Source organism: Phascolarctos cinereus, unplaced genomic scaffold (assembly GCF_003287225.1).
Source record: "Phascolarctos cinereus isolate Bilbo 61053 unplaced genomic scaffold, phaCin_HiC Scaffold_5;HRSCAF=322, whole genome shotgun sequence".
NCBI classification, from domain to species: Eukaryota; Metazoa; Chordata; class Mammalia; order Diprotodontia; family Phascolarctidae; genus Phascolarctos; species Phascolarctos cinereus.
In genome coordinates this window covers 34,846,190-34,864,284 of record NW_027555958.1, presented here as the reverse complement: position 1 = coordinate 34,864,284, position 18,095 = coordinate 34,846,190, and the positions used below count along the sequence as shown (strand labels likewise).

Genomic DNA, 18,095 nt, shown 5'->3' with positions numbered 1-18,095 from the left:
TTTTAAATAAATTACATTCCATAGCCTTCTATTTGGAACAGGATGTGGTAGATTCTCAGCTGAGAATGTTTAGGTTAGAGTTGGCAAAGCACAGGACTAGTAGGGGAAACCAGCGTTGTTTGTCAGTCTCAGAACTATATCATCAGTAGCATTTTGTTTCTGTTCTTTGAACTGGGTTATATAGGATTCAAATAATTTTGATGTCTTGGTATAGATGAAACTAGATTGAGAAGGATTACTTATTCTCAACCTGGCTTAGTGTTTAAAAATTGCCTGTGGGTGCCTGATTATGTTTTAATGGCAGATTCTTCCACTTTGAAGTTTTATCCAGTGTGTTTGACTTTACCTTCCAGTAACTAGAAAAGGAAAAAAAAAAAAAAAGTAAGCAAGCAAGAAAAAACCCTGACAATGTTGCTGTCCTCGTTGCTGTATTGTGATTTTAGAGTAGTTTTCTTGTCAGATTTCCATTCCTGGTTCAGAGGATCATAGACTTAAGAGTTAGACGGGAATTTATGGCTATTGAGTTCAACCCTACCCTTCATTTTATAGATGAGGAAACTGAGGCATCAGTGACTTGCCATGGGTCACACAGCTATTAAGTGCCTGAGGCAGGATTTAAACTCAAGTTTTCCTGACTCCAAATCTAGCCCTCTTATATACTAGGCTGCCTACTGTTTCTGAGCAGATTTTGGGAAGAATTTCAATGTAGTCATTAAAAAAAAAGAGTATTCCCTACATTAATGAGGCCTACTTCTTCTATGTAACCTTTGGAGGAATTGACTAATTTGTCTTAAAACCATAGATCTTATCATCACAAAATATTATATATACCTCAAGGAAGTTAAAAACAGGAAAAAAAGCTCCAGCGAGTATATACCAAAATATTTGTAGAAGCACTGTTTTTGTGTGGTAGAAAAGGAGTAGAAACAATGAGGTGCCCATTGGTGGGGCAGTGACTGAAAAAACTTTTATTATTCCATTTACATTCATATGTCATTGTGCAGTAAGTAGTGAAAAATATGAAGAATTCAGAGAAGCATAGGAAGAGCTGTACAGACTGATGCAAGGTAGACTAATCAGAAGCAAGAGAACAGTAGCCAACCAAACCACCAAAAAATGTAAATGGAAAAATCTCCAAAAGGCAATTGAACTCTGACAACTGAAAAACCAATGAAAGTCCTGAAGATCCACAAATGATGAAACTTATCTGTCTCATCTCACAGCAGAGAGGCAGGGCTACTAGGACAGAATATTGTATACATTATCAGAAGCTGTTACTGTATCGGATTCTTTAGTTATTTTTCCTTGTCACAGGAGGGGTTCATGGGGAAGAAGTTGATATAAAGGTGGGGAAACATTGTAACATTTTGAAGGACTTTTAGAATTAGAAGGGGATGACAAGAGATTATCTGGTCTGGCTCCCTGCTTCCAAGCAGGTAAAGTATCACTCCATTTTAGATTGCTAGAATTTAACAAAATAGTTTAACAAATGCTTATTAAGAGCCTGCTACATATGCTACACTTGTATCCTTGGGGGTACAAAGGTAAAGCAGAGTATTCTTTTCCCTCATAATCTAGTCCTGAGATTATAGACCTAGAGCCAGAAGGGTCTCAGAGGCCACCTAGTCAACCCTCTCTTTTTATAAAGAAACTGAGATCTAGAAAGGTGCAGTGATTTGCCCAAGGTCATACGGCTAGGAAAGTGGTCTGGTTTCTAGAGCTGGGATTCAAACCAAAGATCTCTGGACTCCAGTGCAACACCTTTTCCACTGTGTTTGAATGAAGAGTGTAAGGAGAGAGGTCAAATGACATGCCCAAGATTCACAGTTAGCGTGTGGTAGAGTGGGAACTACAAGCCTCTGAAGACAGTGTCTCAAATTTGGTAAACCAGGCATTGGAAAACACGGAAAGTTCAATATCTGGGTCAGTTGGTTATCTTAAAAGGAAATAATGGACAATAGTATCTCCATTTTGGATTTATCAGTTATTATTGTATGGATTAAGGTCCATAGTTCACATAACCGCTAAATACTTTATGGGTAGACATAGAAAGAAATAGGTAGGAAATATGTTCTCAAGTGCCATTGAGATGACAGAATTGTTTTCCTTTTAGTATCAAAAATTGTGTACAAATGCTTCCTTTCCCTAGCCGGAATACCTCAGACAATGTGTGTTCTCCATGCACTTCCATACTCCACTTTGTATTTATTTCAGTGTGCATGTCTTATCTCATCCTACACCAGGAACCTCCCTCGTGGTATCCCACCTCAGTGCCGGACACACTGTGCCTTGTGGCATAGAAGGTGCACAGTCATCACTTTTTGAATTTGTAGATTTAAAGATCTCTGATGGATGCTGGCAGCTTTTCCTTTTCTAATTTGTAGAGAATAGCCTGAATAGGTAGGAGAGGCTTTCATTTGGCCAAGTTTTGGGCGTGGCAGGACAGGACACAGGAAGGTATGTGTGCCGCAGGATCAGGTTGAGAACTGAGAGGGTCCTCAGAAGCCTGGAGTTCAACCCCCTCATGTTATAGAGGAGAGCGCTGAAGGATCTGGAGGCGGTGATTGGAGCCCAGGGTCACAACAGCTGGGAAGTGTCTGAGGCGGGATTTGAACCCAGATTTTCCAGTCTTCCATCAACTACATCACGGGTGTCACACAGCCCAAACCAGTTTATAATGTAATTGGGAAATACCTAACAAAATAAAAATACAGCAAAACATGGCAAATACATGGTTTTTGAAGTCAGCATGCAGCCTGCAGGGAACCTTGGGGATGATTTCGTGGCCCCTGTTTCTATTTGAGTTGCACACCTCTGTTCTACACTTTGTCGATCCTCTTATTGGATTGTATTCATTTGAAACCCAAGTAATATAGAAGGCAATAGAGTAATAATGCCATCTGCCCATTTTGTCTGGTTTTTGTCTTTGTTAAAAAATTATTCAAGCATTGGTGCTAAGTGAGAAATGAAGGGAGAGGAGGAAGTCGGTTTGACAAGTATGTGGTTAAAGGGAGAATATTTCTTCTTGTGTGTCTAAGAATGGTTGGTAAAATTTTAAAAATGTCTTGTCTTTAAAAGCAATAGTACTAGAACAATCTTAGCACGTAATTAACTTGTAGTAATTCCTTCCCTACCCCTGATTATTTGCTGTGCTGACTAAACATGACTTCATTAACCACGTCTAGAAAAAGTCCTGAGAGGGGGAGGGGAAACCATTATAAACTCTTATTTTGCTACAGTTTTTATTTATTTTAGGACTGTTTATAAAGTGTTATGCTATTAGAAATAAATGTCCAAATGTACCCAAGAACTGAAGAAACTTAGAAATTAGAATACAGAATTCAAAAGCATGCAAGTTGGAGAGAAGTGATTGTTTTTTAATTAGTTTTGGGCATGTGTCTTAAATTAAGGCATCACTAAAATTTGTTTCATGGCTTGCCAGGCTAATGAGGATTGCTTTGAGTTGTCCCAACAAAGTAAAGGACATTTTTCAGGTTGGTAGTAGTGAAGCTTCTATCAAGCTGGGATGGAAAAGCTCATTGGATGATTAAATTTGCTTTTCTTTTGTGACAGGCCTAGTCATCTGCTGATAGTAATTACCTTGAACAACTTTTAGGAAATTGCTAACTTTGGCATGAAGGGAAAATTCAGCATTGTCTTAATTGGACCACAGTTTCCTCCTGAAGGGAGGGGGTGGACCAGATGACCTTTAAGTTCTAATACTCTGTGACTGTTTTTTTTTCCTTTCTAATCAATAGATGTTGGTAATATCTCCTCCTAAGGAGGAGGTAGGGGAAAGCAGGTTGTACAGTTATTGTGAACCAGAGTACAAGTCAATTAATCAAATGTTATCTTAGTCCCTCTCTCTGAGCTCTGCAGGTCTACAGGAGGTAGCCTTTATGTGTATTTTCCCACCATCAGTAACATGGGCAGCATCTCCTTAATCCCTACAGACCTTTTTGGCAGCCATCCCTGCCCCTTTCCCCAGTCCCTCCTGTCTGTCTATAGGGGGCTTAGTCTGGGGGGTGGTGCTGGGATGGAGTAAGAGAGGAAAAGAAAGCTCTAATTATTACCAAATCTCTCCATCTGTATATAGCATTCTAAATATTACCAATGTGAGTGGCTGAGGTTGGCTTCAGGCAGATCTTTGCAAAATATCTGTCTGAAAGTATAGCACAACATCATTAATCCAGATAGTTAGTGAAGATCTGTATTTTGTAAGGAAGGGCACTGGACCTTCTCTTCACTGTGATTAAAGTCATGGATGAAAATCTTTATGGACCTTCTAAGATTACTGTCTCCCCAGTGTTTTTCCCTTTGACCTCTGGGGAATTTACAGCATTGGGAGGGGGGGATTAATTGATTGTGTTTGGCATGGCTTTTGGGGCCTGGGGGGAGGGAGTAAGTGGCAGTGGTCATTTTAAGAAGAATGATTTCAGATGTTCCCTAAATATTTTAAGTAGTTTTGGTACTACGGAAGTTTTCTTTGTAATTAAGGAAGAGAATTTGGAAATGTGCTTAGAGAAAAACTATTAGTTATCATAGAGATGAAAGTGGAATGGAATGGCCCGACTAAGGTGTATCTACAGGCAATTGTGAAAGCAGGCAAACATGGGAGAACACCCTCAGTGGACCAACCTTGGTTGCTTTTCCCCATTAATTAATAGAGGGTTCTGGAAGAGGCTTTGTGCACTTGAGGCTGCTGCAGAGCAGTGGAGGGCCCGCAAGCTGAGCATTCAAACACCAGGAGCTGATTAATTATTGAGGTAAAGACTCTTTGTCAAGAGCAAACGGAGCCTGCCCAAGGAAATAGTTTTTAAAAGCAACAGACCAACTAAAAATTTATTCTGACTGCTCTGCCTTTACCTATCGAATTCTTGCCTTTTCCCTTTACCACTTGTTGGATAATTTCCTTTGAAACAAACCTTTGTCTCTTTTCTCTCTGCCACCAACTCGAGTTGCTATATTGTGAGCAGAACATTTGCAGACTTCCTTTATGGGTTGAAAGAGCACCCCTGTTGACTCTGTGCTTGGTGATGGATGGGTAGGTCCCCACCTGCTGGTCACTTTACTATTAGATTCACCCAGGGTGCAGCATAATCATAGAGCAAACCAGAAAATTGCAACTTGCTTTTTTGAGGACAGTAGTGTAAAAGTGGCCTTTTTAGATGCTGTTCTTTCTTTCACTGAGAGAATTCTTTTATTCCCCAGTTTGTTTCTCTTGGGGATTTATGACCTCGTAACACATTACTGTATGGGAACTGTCATGTTGCTTGAATCAAGGGAGATTCAGGAAGGCAGGTCTGAGTTTTAGCCATCTTTATGGAATGCTGTGAATGGAGTTTTTAGGCAGGAATATTTTGTTATTGTTTGGCAAGTGGGTTTGACATTTTGACACTCCTGTCCATATGACTTTTTAGTTTTGTGCTGCTTCCAGAGACAAAACTGACAGCAAGGAGCATCCGTGGCTTGTGGAGGAATGACTTGTAGATTCAGCCCCACGTGGAAGTAACTTGAAAGGTAGTGGGGGAGGGGGAGAGAGAGGTTGGAGCACAGAAACACTAAGTTCCATTTATTCAAGGTTGTCATGAGATTGTTTTACATGAAACCTTTGTTCAAATGAGATCATGCCTGAAAAGTGCTTTGCACATCTCGAAACACTATATAAATACAAGCTATTGCTTTTATTGTTTTTGTTACAAGGAGGGAAAAGGCAAGCAGAATTCAGAACTGGAGGCTGTCCTTCCCCCAGTCACCTAATCACGTCTCCTTGTTTTTATCCTTCTAAAACTGTTTAAGGCACTAAGATAGCTACAAATGTAGGTCTACATTTCCACTATTAAAAGAAAATTTTTACTGCATATTCCAACCTAAACTGTAAGACTTGTGTATCTTTTCTCTTACCCTAAAGCTGAATCTTTGGGACAAGCTGAAGAAGGAAAACGATTTGTCAAGAACAAACTGAGACTGCCCAAGTTCTTATGTTCTCTTATAAGAGCAACTTCTTGACTGCAGGCAGGCACTTGGAAACTATTGAGACCTCCTCAGTTCCTCCTGCATTGATAGGCCATCCATCCCTCCATCTCTTCATCAGGAGACTCTTTGCCAGATCTTCCTGCTCTAGTTCGCTCTGCAGCAGGTGGCATTTTCTGTATTTGGAGTATGAGTGTCCTGCCTTATGTTATGGACCGTCTGAAGTGGCAAGCGGAAATCTTCGGGTTCTGGAGTTTCCAAGTTAGGACTTCTTTTTCTTCTTTTCCCTCCCCGCAGACACCTTCACTTCTTAAGGGAGTGAGAGGCAAGTCACAGGTTTGAGAACTACTTAAAATACCTGTAATACACACCTGAAACTCTAGCTGTAGTGTAACAGGTGGCTTCTCTAACCTGGTTACTGGGTTTGAGCTGAAGCAAATACACTGCAATTATACCACCTGCTGCTGCTGTGGCGGTGGCTTATGATTTAAAATGGATTAAGTTACAAAAGTTTTCCTTCAGAACTGAGAACATGGACCTACATTTTTAGCTGAAATTACTTAAATCCATTTCAGAAGGATGAAAGTGAGAAGGCAGGATTGATTGATTAGGGGCAGGGAGGGAGGATCCAGCCTAAATGTTGATGTCCTTTTCCCTTCCCTCCTCCTCCTCCTCTTCCTCCCTTCTTCTAACTACAATAACAAGAAACTGACACGTATCTAACAGGCAGAGCACTTGACATGAATGCTATCTCCACAACAAGCATGTGAGGCAGGTAGATGTAGATATTTGAGTTATCCCTATTTCACAAGCAAAGAGACTGAAGTTGAGTACAGTCAAGTTACCTGCCCCAGGGTCATACAGCTAGCATCTAGGGAGGATTTGAATGTAAGTCTTCCTGATTCCAAAACCAGCCCTTGCTTCATTCCATCATGCGCCTGTTCCAGGGCATCTTAATGTGTACTGATAGAAAAGATAAGTTGTCATTATGGTGGTTGTTTTAAGCAAGTAAAACCTGCAGACTTAGAAAAGTATGAAAGAAACTAGTAAACATTTCGCACTTGAATTAATACCTGCTACCCAAAGGAAAGTAACGGGGAACTCAGTTGTATTTTATGTAAGTATGAAATACAGAATTAGCCATTCTACTTGGAAGAGTTTACATGATATAAATTTCATGGTATTATGGAAGGAAAACAGTTAAGCAGCTAAGCTCTAACTAAATGAGTGTATTACTAACTGCATGTAAGCTTGTTGAAACTAGCATTTTGTGCAGGTTATGATTAAAATATTATCTTGGCCACAGAAGTTTTCAGGGATAAAGTAGTCCCCGTGGCAATACAAAAATAATTTTTTTCTTGTCATCTGATTCTTATCTTTGTTATCCTGAACTTCTTATTTCTGGATCAGGTAAAATGGAATTTAAGGACTCCACAGCTAAACCTGCTGAGTGGTGGAAATGCTGCTACTTATGGTGAATGTATTTGGAATCTTTATTCTTCACTCTTTATCATATTAGTAAACACGCATTTTACCAGGAAGCCAGCAGTGTGTGACACACTTTTAGCATTGGACCCTTTGTGACCTCTGCTTACCCAGATTGAGCTGTTAAAATGATAAAAGGAGATGCAGGCGTGAATATTTCCTTTGTGGTTCTTAGCATTGAAACCTTTCTTCTACGGTAAGCAGCCTCTCTCCCCATGTAATATTCATAGGTCTGTATCCAGAAGAGAACAGTGGCTACTGGGCCATGAAAACTTCCTGGATATTGCAGGCAGGGCTATCTTACTTCCACCCTAAAATAAGAAAAAATTCCCACTGAAACTCTTCAAGTCAGACTCCTTTTTCTTGAAGAGATTTGACAGTGACTGAGAGGGAAGATTTTTATGTCTTCTTGGCATCTTCAATACAGGTGGGGTTACATGATGATACAAAAAGGTAGAAAAGAAAGGAATAATTTTAATACCATTCCCCAGCCTGTACCCCCCCACACACCATGTGTTAAATACCTTTTGAACCATAGTATCACATCTCAGGATCCCTCAAAATTCTTGCCCAGCTGTATAGAGGAGTGAGTATTTGAGTAAAAGAAATGTCACAGGCTGGTGTTGAATAACCCATCTCTCCCTCCTAACCCCCCTCTCTTCCTCTCAGTAACCTTAGAACATGAGAATTGTACAATGCTGTCACATCTGGTGGGATTTTGCTTCGATACATTTTCCATATCAGTGCCTTGCTGCTGTGCTAATGGTCATCGCACAGAGCTGTGTTTGCTTTAGCTTAGGGAATATTTGTATTTGCTTGAACACACAATTGGAGGCTGCCTGACTTCAGCTTTAACTCCGTTCAAACATATATCCCCACCTCCCCACCCAGCGGCCTTTTGGTCAGTAGCATTTACACCAGGAGGTGAGTGGAGACTAGGGGCAAATGAGCCTTTTTCTTTTTCTCATTTTGGATTTCCCCTTTTTTTTTGGGGGGGGGGCTTCTGCCCTAGCAGCCCAGTCCAGCAGCACTGAGTTTGTGGGAGGAGGCAAAGCTTCTCTCCCATTTCTCTTGGAGAGGACAACAAACAAGAATTTGGATAAACTTTTTGATTGAAAAACCTAAATGGTGGGAAAAGTTATCTGCGTCTGAAAGATGAGAAGCCTTTTTTCTTCAATGAGTGCTAGGCCTGGAGGGTTTGTTCTCTTGTGTGACCGACTACACATGGTGTCATTAGCATTAGAGTGTCCACAGCCAGTACTTGCTTAAATGCCATGTTAAAAACCAGATTATATTTTTAATTCACTAAATGTCTGAAGAAAATGTGCCAGAATACAAACTGGCTATACTTAGGTGCCATACTTGTAACTCATTACTGGAATGAAGCACTTTTCCCCCAGAAGCACTGGGGGAAAGGTGGGGAATTAGCTGTACTTTCTCTGAATGTATCTTCTATCAAGAAAAATCTCATTTTAAAAAACTTTTTTTGTTGATAATGGGTTTTTTAGACAAAGCTGACTCTACCTAATACTCAAACCCTGCGCACAGTACATTCTCCATAAACAACTAAGCAAAAACATGAACCTGAGTGGTGTATTTTTCGGGGGGGGGTGTTCCCCAAAGAGGCACATTTGCCTGCATATAAGCAAAAATCACACCTTAAATTGAAGGTGAGCGTGAAGGCAATCTAAATATTGAGAGCATAATTGTTGAGACATTCCATGTTTACCTTATTGGTAGGATTAATGCAATAACTTCAGTATGAATTATTTGATAACAAAGAGAATTGTTTATTACAACTAGTTATTTGAATAGAAGAATTAAAATATCATTTATTTAATCTAAGTTATTTGGCTAGCAGAAGGTATATTGTGAGAAACACTAGTTTTAAACCCATTGACATGAAAACTAGGTAAAGGCACAGAGCAGTGGGAAAAGAATGCTGACTTTGGCATCCTCTGAGGATCTGGATTGGCTTTTCCAGAACTTCCCATCCAGTTGACTTTGGGCAGATCATTTACCCCTTCCCCCTCCCCCCTCAGTTTCCTCATCTGTAAACGAGAGCATTGAATGAGATGACTGTCAAGGTCGCTTCTAGCCCCAGATTTATGATCCTGTATTTTTTTTTATCCCTTAGCAGTTTTCTCCATGAAATTACAGGGTTTGTGGGGGAGGAAACATAGTTCGCTTGCAATTCTATGATTGCATTTCATCAGGCATTTGTCAAGCACCTACTACATGCAAGGCACTGTTCTGGGGGCTAAGAATACAAAGACAAAGCAGTCCCTCCCCTGAGAGAATATAGCATGCACCCAAGCAGGAAGTAATTCTGAGAGACAGCCTGCCCGTGGGGGCTCGGGGAAAGGCCTCATGCCTGCAGAACACCTGAGCTAGGCTTTGAAGAAAGTGCAAGATGAGGGAGCACATGGCAGAGAGAGGACCTAGGACATCATGGATGGGTGATGGGGGACTGGAACAGAGCAGTTGAACTGTGGTCCTGTAAAGTAGGACTGCAAGGGACGCTGCTGGCTTTAAAACTGGGTGAAGGATTCTTTATGCCAGAGCCAGCAGACATAATGCTGAATATTTGTGGGGCAGAGGAGTGACGGTTATTCTCAACTCCTGCTTGTCAGTAACTTAAACAAGGTTATGGCAACTTTGAGTGTGCAGTCAAATGACCAAGCAATATTTGAAAAGCTGCCTGTTTGGGGTGTTTCCATTTCTTTTGACTGGCACCATATGTCTAGCATTGCTCTTCTCCAAAGAACAGCTTGCGGATTCCTCTTGCTTTAAAAAAAAAATTGTTGATCAAAATTGGACCATAGATGCAGAGGACAGACAGTACTTAGTTCTTCCTGAAACCCTGGGCAGATCTGAAAAGGGACAATTTATCTCATAATCCCATAACCACCACTCTACCCCAGCCTCTTAGAATTTCTAGTGGGTTAGCAGTCAACTCAGGCATTCATTCACTGGATTGAATTCCCCTCTGCTTTGTTAACAAATGATCCGTATGCTTTCAAACAGCTTCTGCTTGGGGATCCCTTAAGCATCTGATGCTCAGGCACTCGTGTTTATGTTCATTTTTTAAACCTGTGTTTCACTTTTTGTCCATAGCCCATGGCTTTTTTTTATTCATTCATTTACTTATTTCTGCTTTTCAGAAAGATGCCCTAATCATTTACATCCTCCTCAGTATAACGAGCTCACATATCGGATGCTGAAAGGGACCTCAGAAATGTCCAATCTAACTCATTTTATTGATTCGGGAACTGAGGTCCGAGGAAGTCAGGTGACTTGGATTATGAATCCATTCCCCTTCCCTTTCCAAAATTTCTTTTTATAGAGAAGAAGCCCTATTTGTACAGCTTATTAATTCACTGGAAGAACTATTCAGGCAGCACATGAATGTGTTAACATTCCCTGGTACCTATCTTCATCAGTGGTTACTCGTCTCAAAAAAAAAAAATTGGAGAAAGTTTTACTTTTACAATGAACTCTTCATTATGCTTTAAAACTTTTTAGATGTTTAAAAACATTTAAAATGTCCCATTAAAATCTCACACTTTCAACAGTGGTATCCTTAGGAAATAAAATGTAAATATGGAATTTTGAGTTGATAACCATTGCTGTCAACCTCTTGGATGCCTCCAAAGGTAATCAGGCAAAATTGAGTGTTTGATTGCATGTTTGGGGGAAGGCGTCATGGCAGAGTAGCCTGGGAATAATTTCTTAGGTATCCTGAAGGAAAGTTGTTTGTCGTGACATAGCGGAAGCTGCTTTCATGACTGTTGATTCTCTTTACAGCTGGAGATTCCTTAGCTAGTACAGTTGGGATATCCAGGGTGTTGCACTAGCAGAAGAGCCCAGCGCAGCAAGCCTTTCAGAAACAAAGAAAATAAAAGCATTCCTGTGTAGCAGGCTTCCGCACTTATCTCTGTTCTCTGGTACTGTTTGTGCTGAACCAAAGCAGCTGCTACTCCGAGTTAAGAGAGAACAAACCCAACATGGCGTGAAATTACTGCACTGCCATTCCCATTCATTAGAGTTATATTGTTACCAGCTACAGGCATGACTGGCTTTTGCATGAATAATAAAATGCCGCTTTGTGAATTTTACCTTAAACCATTAACAAGCCACAACACTAACCTTGAAAGTGTCTGAAGAATTTTCAGAACTGATTTTGGTCTTAGAGCAACTCTCTTGGAGAGTCACTGTAGAAAGGCTAGTGGTGAGAGATTCAGAAGTAGAGGCAAAGTCCTGAGCTGTAGAGCTTTGAGAGGGTGCTCAAGTGAATCAGTGTCTGCCTTCACTGCCCTTAAACTAGAAAGTTGGGGAGAAATCTGCACTTGAACAGTAATGTAGAGCAGTGCCGGATGAAGGGGTCATGAAGACGGCTTGTGCTGCAGGGGTTGAGGAGGAAACCACTGAGAGAGAGCTGGAGCTGTGAAGGGCACTGGGCACAGAACCTTGAAGAATGACTCTGATTCGGATAGATGGAGATGAGAGAAGGGGTCATTCCAGGAAAGGGGAGCCACGAGAAAGCCCAGTGTAGCCAGAATTAAAGGTTTGTGTAGAAAAAAGAAATATACACATAAGATAAAGGTTTAAAAACATGAGGTAAGGCCAGAGGGCCTTGAATGCAAGGTTCAGACTTTCTTCTTTGGGCAGTAGGGAGTCATTGAGTGTCTTTGATTTGGAGCACGTGAGCTCCTTGAGAGCAGGAATAGTTCGTTTCTTTCTATGCCAGTTACAAGCGCGGTGCTTTGTACTGAGTAGTCTATTGATGAATGTTGGGTTTTTTTTAACTGATTGTTTCATGATGAAAGTAGTGTTGATGTGGCAGTGGCATGCAGGGTGAATTGGAGGAAGAAGAGGAGAGGCAGAGAAACAGTTGCAAAGGCAGTTAACCAGTATTTATTAAATGCCTGCTGTGTGCTAGATACTGTACTCAGCTCTGGGAACATAAAGAAAGGCAAAAGGCTTACAGCCTAACGTGAGAGGCGACACGTGAACAACTATACGCCGACAGGACAGAAATAGAAAAAATCGGCCTGCCTGCAAGCGTAATGACCTGGAGACACTGAAGTGATGGTGACGGACAGTAATGGGACTCGGTATGCAGGAGGCACTTAATAAATGTTTGTTGCTTGCTTGGTTGATGATCGTTTTTGGGAGTGCAGTGGGAGGCAGAGTAGTCAAGGAGAAGGAGTTGAGGATGGCACCAAGGGTCAAAGCCTGAGTGACAGAGAAAGGAAAATCAGGAGAAGAGAGTTGGGGGTAGAGATGAATTTGGTTTTTGACATGCTAGTTTGAATTAGTAGTAGGAATGTTCAGCAACCAGGTAGAGAATCAGTGGAAGGCCATTTCAAAATTTAATTTTAATCAATGTAATCAAAATTTAAATTATCCTCAGCAGATGTCAGAGAAGGGACTTGGCTGAAAGGATCCTTATTCTTTTTCAGAAACTCCTTGTGTTTCTAATCATTTCCAGTGAGGAATCAAATTTTTCAAGTTATGCTTTACTGCCTCTTCTGTAGATCTTCACCTGATTTTCTGACTGACTAGAAAGAGCTGTCTTGTGACCCTGGGCAAGTCACTTGGCCCTGATTGCTTCGCTAAGAAAAAAAAAAAAAGAAAGAAATAAAAGAGCTGTCTCTTTACCTTTGGAGGTTTTGGTCCTAGAACTTTAGCTAGGGACTAGAAAGATGCTTGTGCAGAACCCAGTCCCCTGAATAGGATGCTTGGTAGTTCTCCTGGTTTTGTTAGTTTGTAACATCATTTTGTTTCATGTTCTCTGACATCCAACTATCTCTCCAACATTTTTTTTCTGAAAATAGCTGTTCTGTATGTGGTTACTGGAGGTATGAGGACTTCTGTGTTTTGGGTAGCATGACAGACCTGCAGTGTAATTAGGTCGCATCCATTAGATCCTGGTCTGTTAGGGCTGGTGATGAAATAACCTCTGTAATTCAACTTGGAATCTTGAATTTTTCTGTTTTAGGTTGTAGGACAAGATTTTTTTTTCCTCTTGAAGTTGTAATCATCCCAGAAAAATCTTCTGAGAAGCTTTTCTGAAGGTAGCCTTTATCTCGTATTTGTTGAGATATGACTTCATTTGCTGGGTTTTGAGGCCCCACGGGGTTGTGAGGGCTCTGGAAACTGCACCTGACCAGGCAGATTTTTCTGTTGCCCACTTAGGGACTGATTATATATAACATTATGTGTTATTATTAGAATACGGACAGTGTACCAACTGTTATATTAAAAAAAAAATTAAAGAGACTAAAGACAGTAGACATTTTTTAAATAGTTCCAGCCTAGAATCAAACGGATCTTGAAGATTCTGACATTCTTTGCCCTTGGGTATTCAAAATTCTTTTAAGAGCAGTACACCACCAACTTCACTCAATAGAGATGATCTATTGGAACTTAAGGAAAATAACAATCAAAGTTACTTGTAATCAACCCTTGTGCTGACCAAATAAAACAAAGAAATGTTTCCTAAGCATTAATGCTTCTTATTGTTGTTCAGTTGTGTCCAACTCTTTTGTGACCCCATGTAGGGTTTTCTTGGCAGAGGTACTAGAGTGGTTGGTCATTTCCTTCTCCAGCTCATTTTACAGATGAGGAAACTGAGACAAACAGGGTTAAGTGACTTGCCCAGGGTCACACTGCTAGGAAGGGTCTGAGGTCAGATTTGAACTCAGGAACTCCAGGCCTAATGCTTTATCCACTGCACCATCTACCTGTCCCCCTGTAGTCCTAGAGAGAACTGATAAGGGCTTGAACTCGGGTGATGATCCTGTGTGGGAAGAGCATAGATGTTTCCTAGTATCATTCCAGTCTGAACACATTAAGTGTGTATAACTTGACTTTTAACGAGAGGAGTTAAATTGGCTGCAGAAATCTACCTTTTAGTTGGTGCCCAGGTAAACACCTTCTATATTAATAAAGTTTTAAGTTATGTGCTGTATTCTTTCATGGCACACTTTTTCCATTAATACTAGTTAATATTAATTTCTTTAAAATATGTGTATATTTCCTGATTGTAAATTATCTACTAAATATGTTTGATAGTCATACTTTTCACTAGAATACCATGTTTTGTAACATTAAACACATTTCCGCTATCTCGCTTCATCCAGATAAGTCTGTTCTCTCCCCCTGAATAGGTCATTCACATTCTCTCATACTTGGCTTTCCTAGAGATGCTCAATCTAAGGATTTCTGCGCCCTTCTTGGTATATGTAGTGTGTTTGGGCAAACATCAAGTTTGGGTGGGTTTCAAGGTCCAGCTGAAATTGTGCCTCTTGGTGAATCGACCTGAGCATTCTGGGCCCCATGCATGAATCACTGCCCTTGCCTTCGCTTGGTTCTGACTGGTGCCCTTTCAGGTTGTCTTTTTTTTCTCTGTTGCAGCTGCCATCTCTTCCTTTTCTAATTTACTCTTTCCCATTTTCTTTTCTTCCCTTGTGCTTTTTCTTCTTTTATATAACTGTGTCTCTTAGAAGTCTATGAGGAAGTCACCAAAGCTACATTTTTAAACTAAGAAAAAACCAGGTTATTTTATTGATTAAATTGAATTAGAATTCTTTCTTGATATGTTATATAAAATCAGTCCCTAGTCTTATGGTGACTTAATAAGTGTAGACCAAATATAAGAAGTAACAAAGATCTCCGTAAAAAGATATTCTGTACTACAGCAGAAGAGTCGTTGATCCCAGTTATGGGCTGCTAGTGGCCTAGCCTGACAAGATAGGAGAGGGCCAGGCCAACAGAAAAATTTGCATCTTTATTGGTCATATTACTTCTGGACTCCAGATACTATAATTTCCTGTGAGGTACAGCTAGGAAATATATCATGTTTTGCATTTCACGCTGCATTTTAATTTTACCAAAGAGGTTAATTTCAGAATAAAATCCACTTTCTTTTGTTCTGTATTAGTGGAATTTTGTGACCAGTTTGCCGGTTTGAGGAAAAGATTTCAATTGAAGTAGGAACGAATTTTAAAAGTATCAAATTTGAAAGTATGCAAAGAATTAAAACTATGAGTTGTTGAAAACAAAGGGTGACTTTTTTTCCTAGTGGGTGTAAAGTAGCAAAGTTGAAAATGCCTGTATTTATTTCTAGCTTTTAAAAAAGATGAATGTTTATGTAAACCACGAAAAATGTTTAAATGTGATGTGATTATGACTTGTAATGTTTCTGTCTGAGAATGATTTGAACTTTCTTTAAATGAAAGCCTAAAACTATATGACCTTACTTCATTTCCCTCCACTTTAGAATGGGGATGATACAATCTTCCCATTCCTTGTTAGAATGGGACAAACTTGTGGAACAAATTTGGGACTTGGAGTGTTCAGGTCCAAGTCCTGACATTGACAGGATGACCCCAGGCAGCTCACCTAACCTGTGCTTGTGTCCTCTCAAGAAGTAGGAAAAGAATGCTTGAGAGTTCATAATGATAATGGGTCCCTATTCTCTGAACTATATTGTGATAAGTAAATTCTTTAAAAAGTAAAAGGTAGGTACTTACAGAAATTTGTGGTAATGATACTATTTTAAAGGAGCAAGCAAAAAGATGGCAGGTGAATTGCACAAGAACCCTTTGGGAGCTTCCCTGCCCCTCTTGTCTTCCTTACTACTGCACTGAATGTGATAGTGGGAAAGCAGTATTGAGTGTTCAGAATGAACAAGCTTTGGGACTGACCCAACACCCCCACCCTTTTCTTTCTCTCCCTCCTTTTGCTTCTCTAGGTCAGTAACAGATCCAAGAGATGGAAAGAGAGTCGCCCTCAAAAAGATGCCCAACGTCTTCCAGAATCTGGTCTCTTGCAAAAGGGTCTTCCGCGAACTGAAGATGTTGTGTTTTTTTAAGCATGATAACGTAAGTGAACTGAGGACTTATGCTGGGCTTCTTCCTCCACCCATCCATTCACAGCAGTGATGGCAGAGGCTAGTTAGAAAGGCAGCATGCAAATAAAGGTGAAGATCAGGTGTGGTACTGGGTGCAGCAGGGGCTCAAGAGGCCTGTAGTTGAGGCTCAGAGAATGAGCTGTATAGAGGGAACCGCCATTCTGATGAAAAGTGACAAGGGAGACAGTCTGCCTTTGGGTTGCTTTGCCTTATTCCCTTCCCATCCCCACCTGCCACCTTCACAGCTGCTGTGTAATGACTGCCTGAGGTCTGTGCCATCCAGGAGACACAATTGTCTCCCAAGTTTAAATTGAGCCGAACACCTTAGTGCATTTTCCCCTGTAGGCTTTTTTGTGTATTAGGCACCATGATATCACTCTCTCCTAAGCAAACCCTGCACATACTTGAGGCTCACAAAAAGTAGAGGATCTCTTTCTAGAATTTTGCTTGGAGGCCTGAAATTTAAGGTTATGCTTCTGATTAAATGTGAATTGTCTTTTCATTTATATAAGGCCTACCTTCCATATTAGGAAGCATTGATTCTGTTTAGTGTCAAGTTGACTTATAAATTCTTAGTATGGGTTGTCTCTGCCTGTCAGATTATGTTTGTCTATTTTTAATTTACAAGAGCTTAAGTTGTTCAATATTTTAAAAGCCTATAAAGTGGTGCTTACATCTGTGGGAAAAATAAATTAGAAAAGAAACTACAACTAGGCTTTTATTAAGGAGTGTAGAACTCCTGGGTAAATTATACCTTTTTTGTGATTGAAACTAATAAGCAAGTTTACATGAAAGCTGAAGTGTATTGACTGACAGGTCAGTATTGATTGAGGCAAAGCAGATGTTATTATTAGCTGAGGGACAACATTAATACTCAACATAAAGGCCACGTGTGATATCTATTCTGAATAGTTTAATTGATAATAATTGGCCCCTTTTTGAAGCGTCTCTTTTTGTCCTTTAATATTTTAAATCAGAATTAAAATTAGAACTGTTAGGTAGAGTTCTTTCTCCTGTGAAAATAATCTACTGCTTATAGGTGTCATAATCCTGCTCATTTGCATGTGGTTTGATGATTGGGTCTCAGAGTCAAGACTCAGCTTTTCTTGCTGGGCCAGTAGAATGCGTTGCACTTTGAAAGATGCCTTTCCCTGCAAACAAGAGATGGGGATTTTTCTTTTCTATATTCTTAAGTTTTTACCTGAAATGACATGTATGACTAAAAACATTTCCTCCTTAAGCTGAGTGTTTCATTCTGTAAAGCAGCTTTCAGATGTGCTGTCTTAATTGCCATCGTGAAAGCTCTTAAAAGGACAAAAAGGATTTCTTGTGATTTGGCCAGTTTGTTGGCACCTGGAGTGTTTTGAGCTGTTGCCCAGGGTACATCCATTCGCATTCCTTCACCTTGTAGTGAAAAGAGCCCCCTGGCTGGAGAGACTAAGGAGGATTTAGGTTCTACTTCTTAGTGTGTGCATGTGACATCGGGCAAGTCATTTAACCTCCTAAACCTACATTTCCTCATGTCAAAGATGAGGACGTTACATTAGATAACCTTAGGTTCTACCAGCTCTAAATTTGTGTCCATAGAGTTCTCAGTTCTAAAGGTTTGTAGGCTGACAGAGGGCCATGAAATGTCCTGTTTATTTTATCAGCCCAAGGTGGTTTCCTTTACTAAAACTTGTTTTCCAGGGGTTTAGTGCTTCTACCTTATTGTAAC

General features: G+C 40.3%; 1 protein-coding gene across 1 annotated transcript in view; it reads left to right on the top strand.

The window, feature by feature from the left end:
* Window positions 1-18,095, top strand: part of NLK (nemo like kinase) — a 125,016-nt gene that overhangs the window by 54,014 nt on the left and 52,907 nt on the right. The window contains exon 2 of the mRNA XM_020963195.2: window positions 16,220-16,349. Coding sequence (XP_020818854.1) covers window positions 16,220-16,349 — 130 coding nt within the window. The remainder of the gene's footprint in view (window positions 1-16,219; window positions 16,350-18,095) is intronic.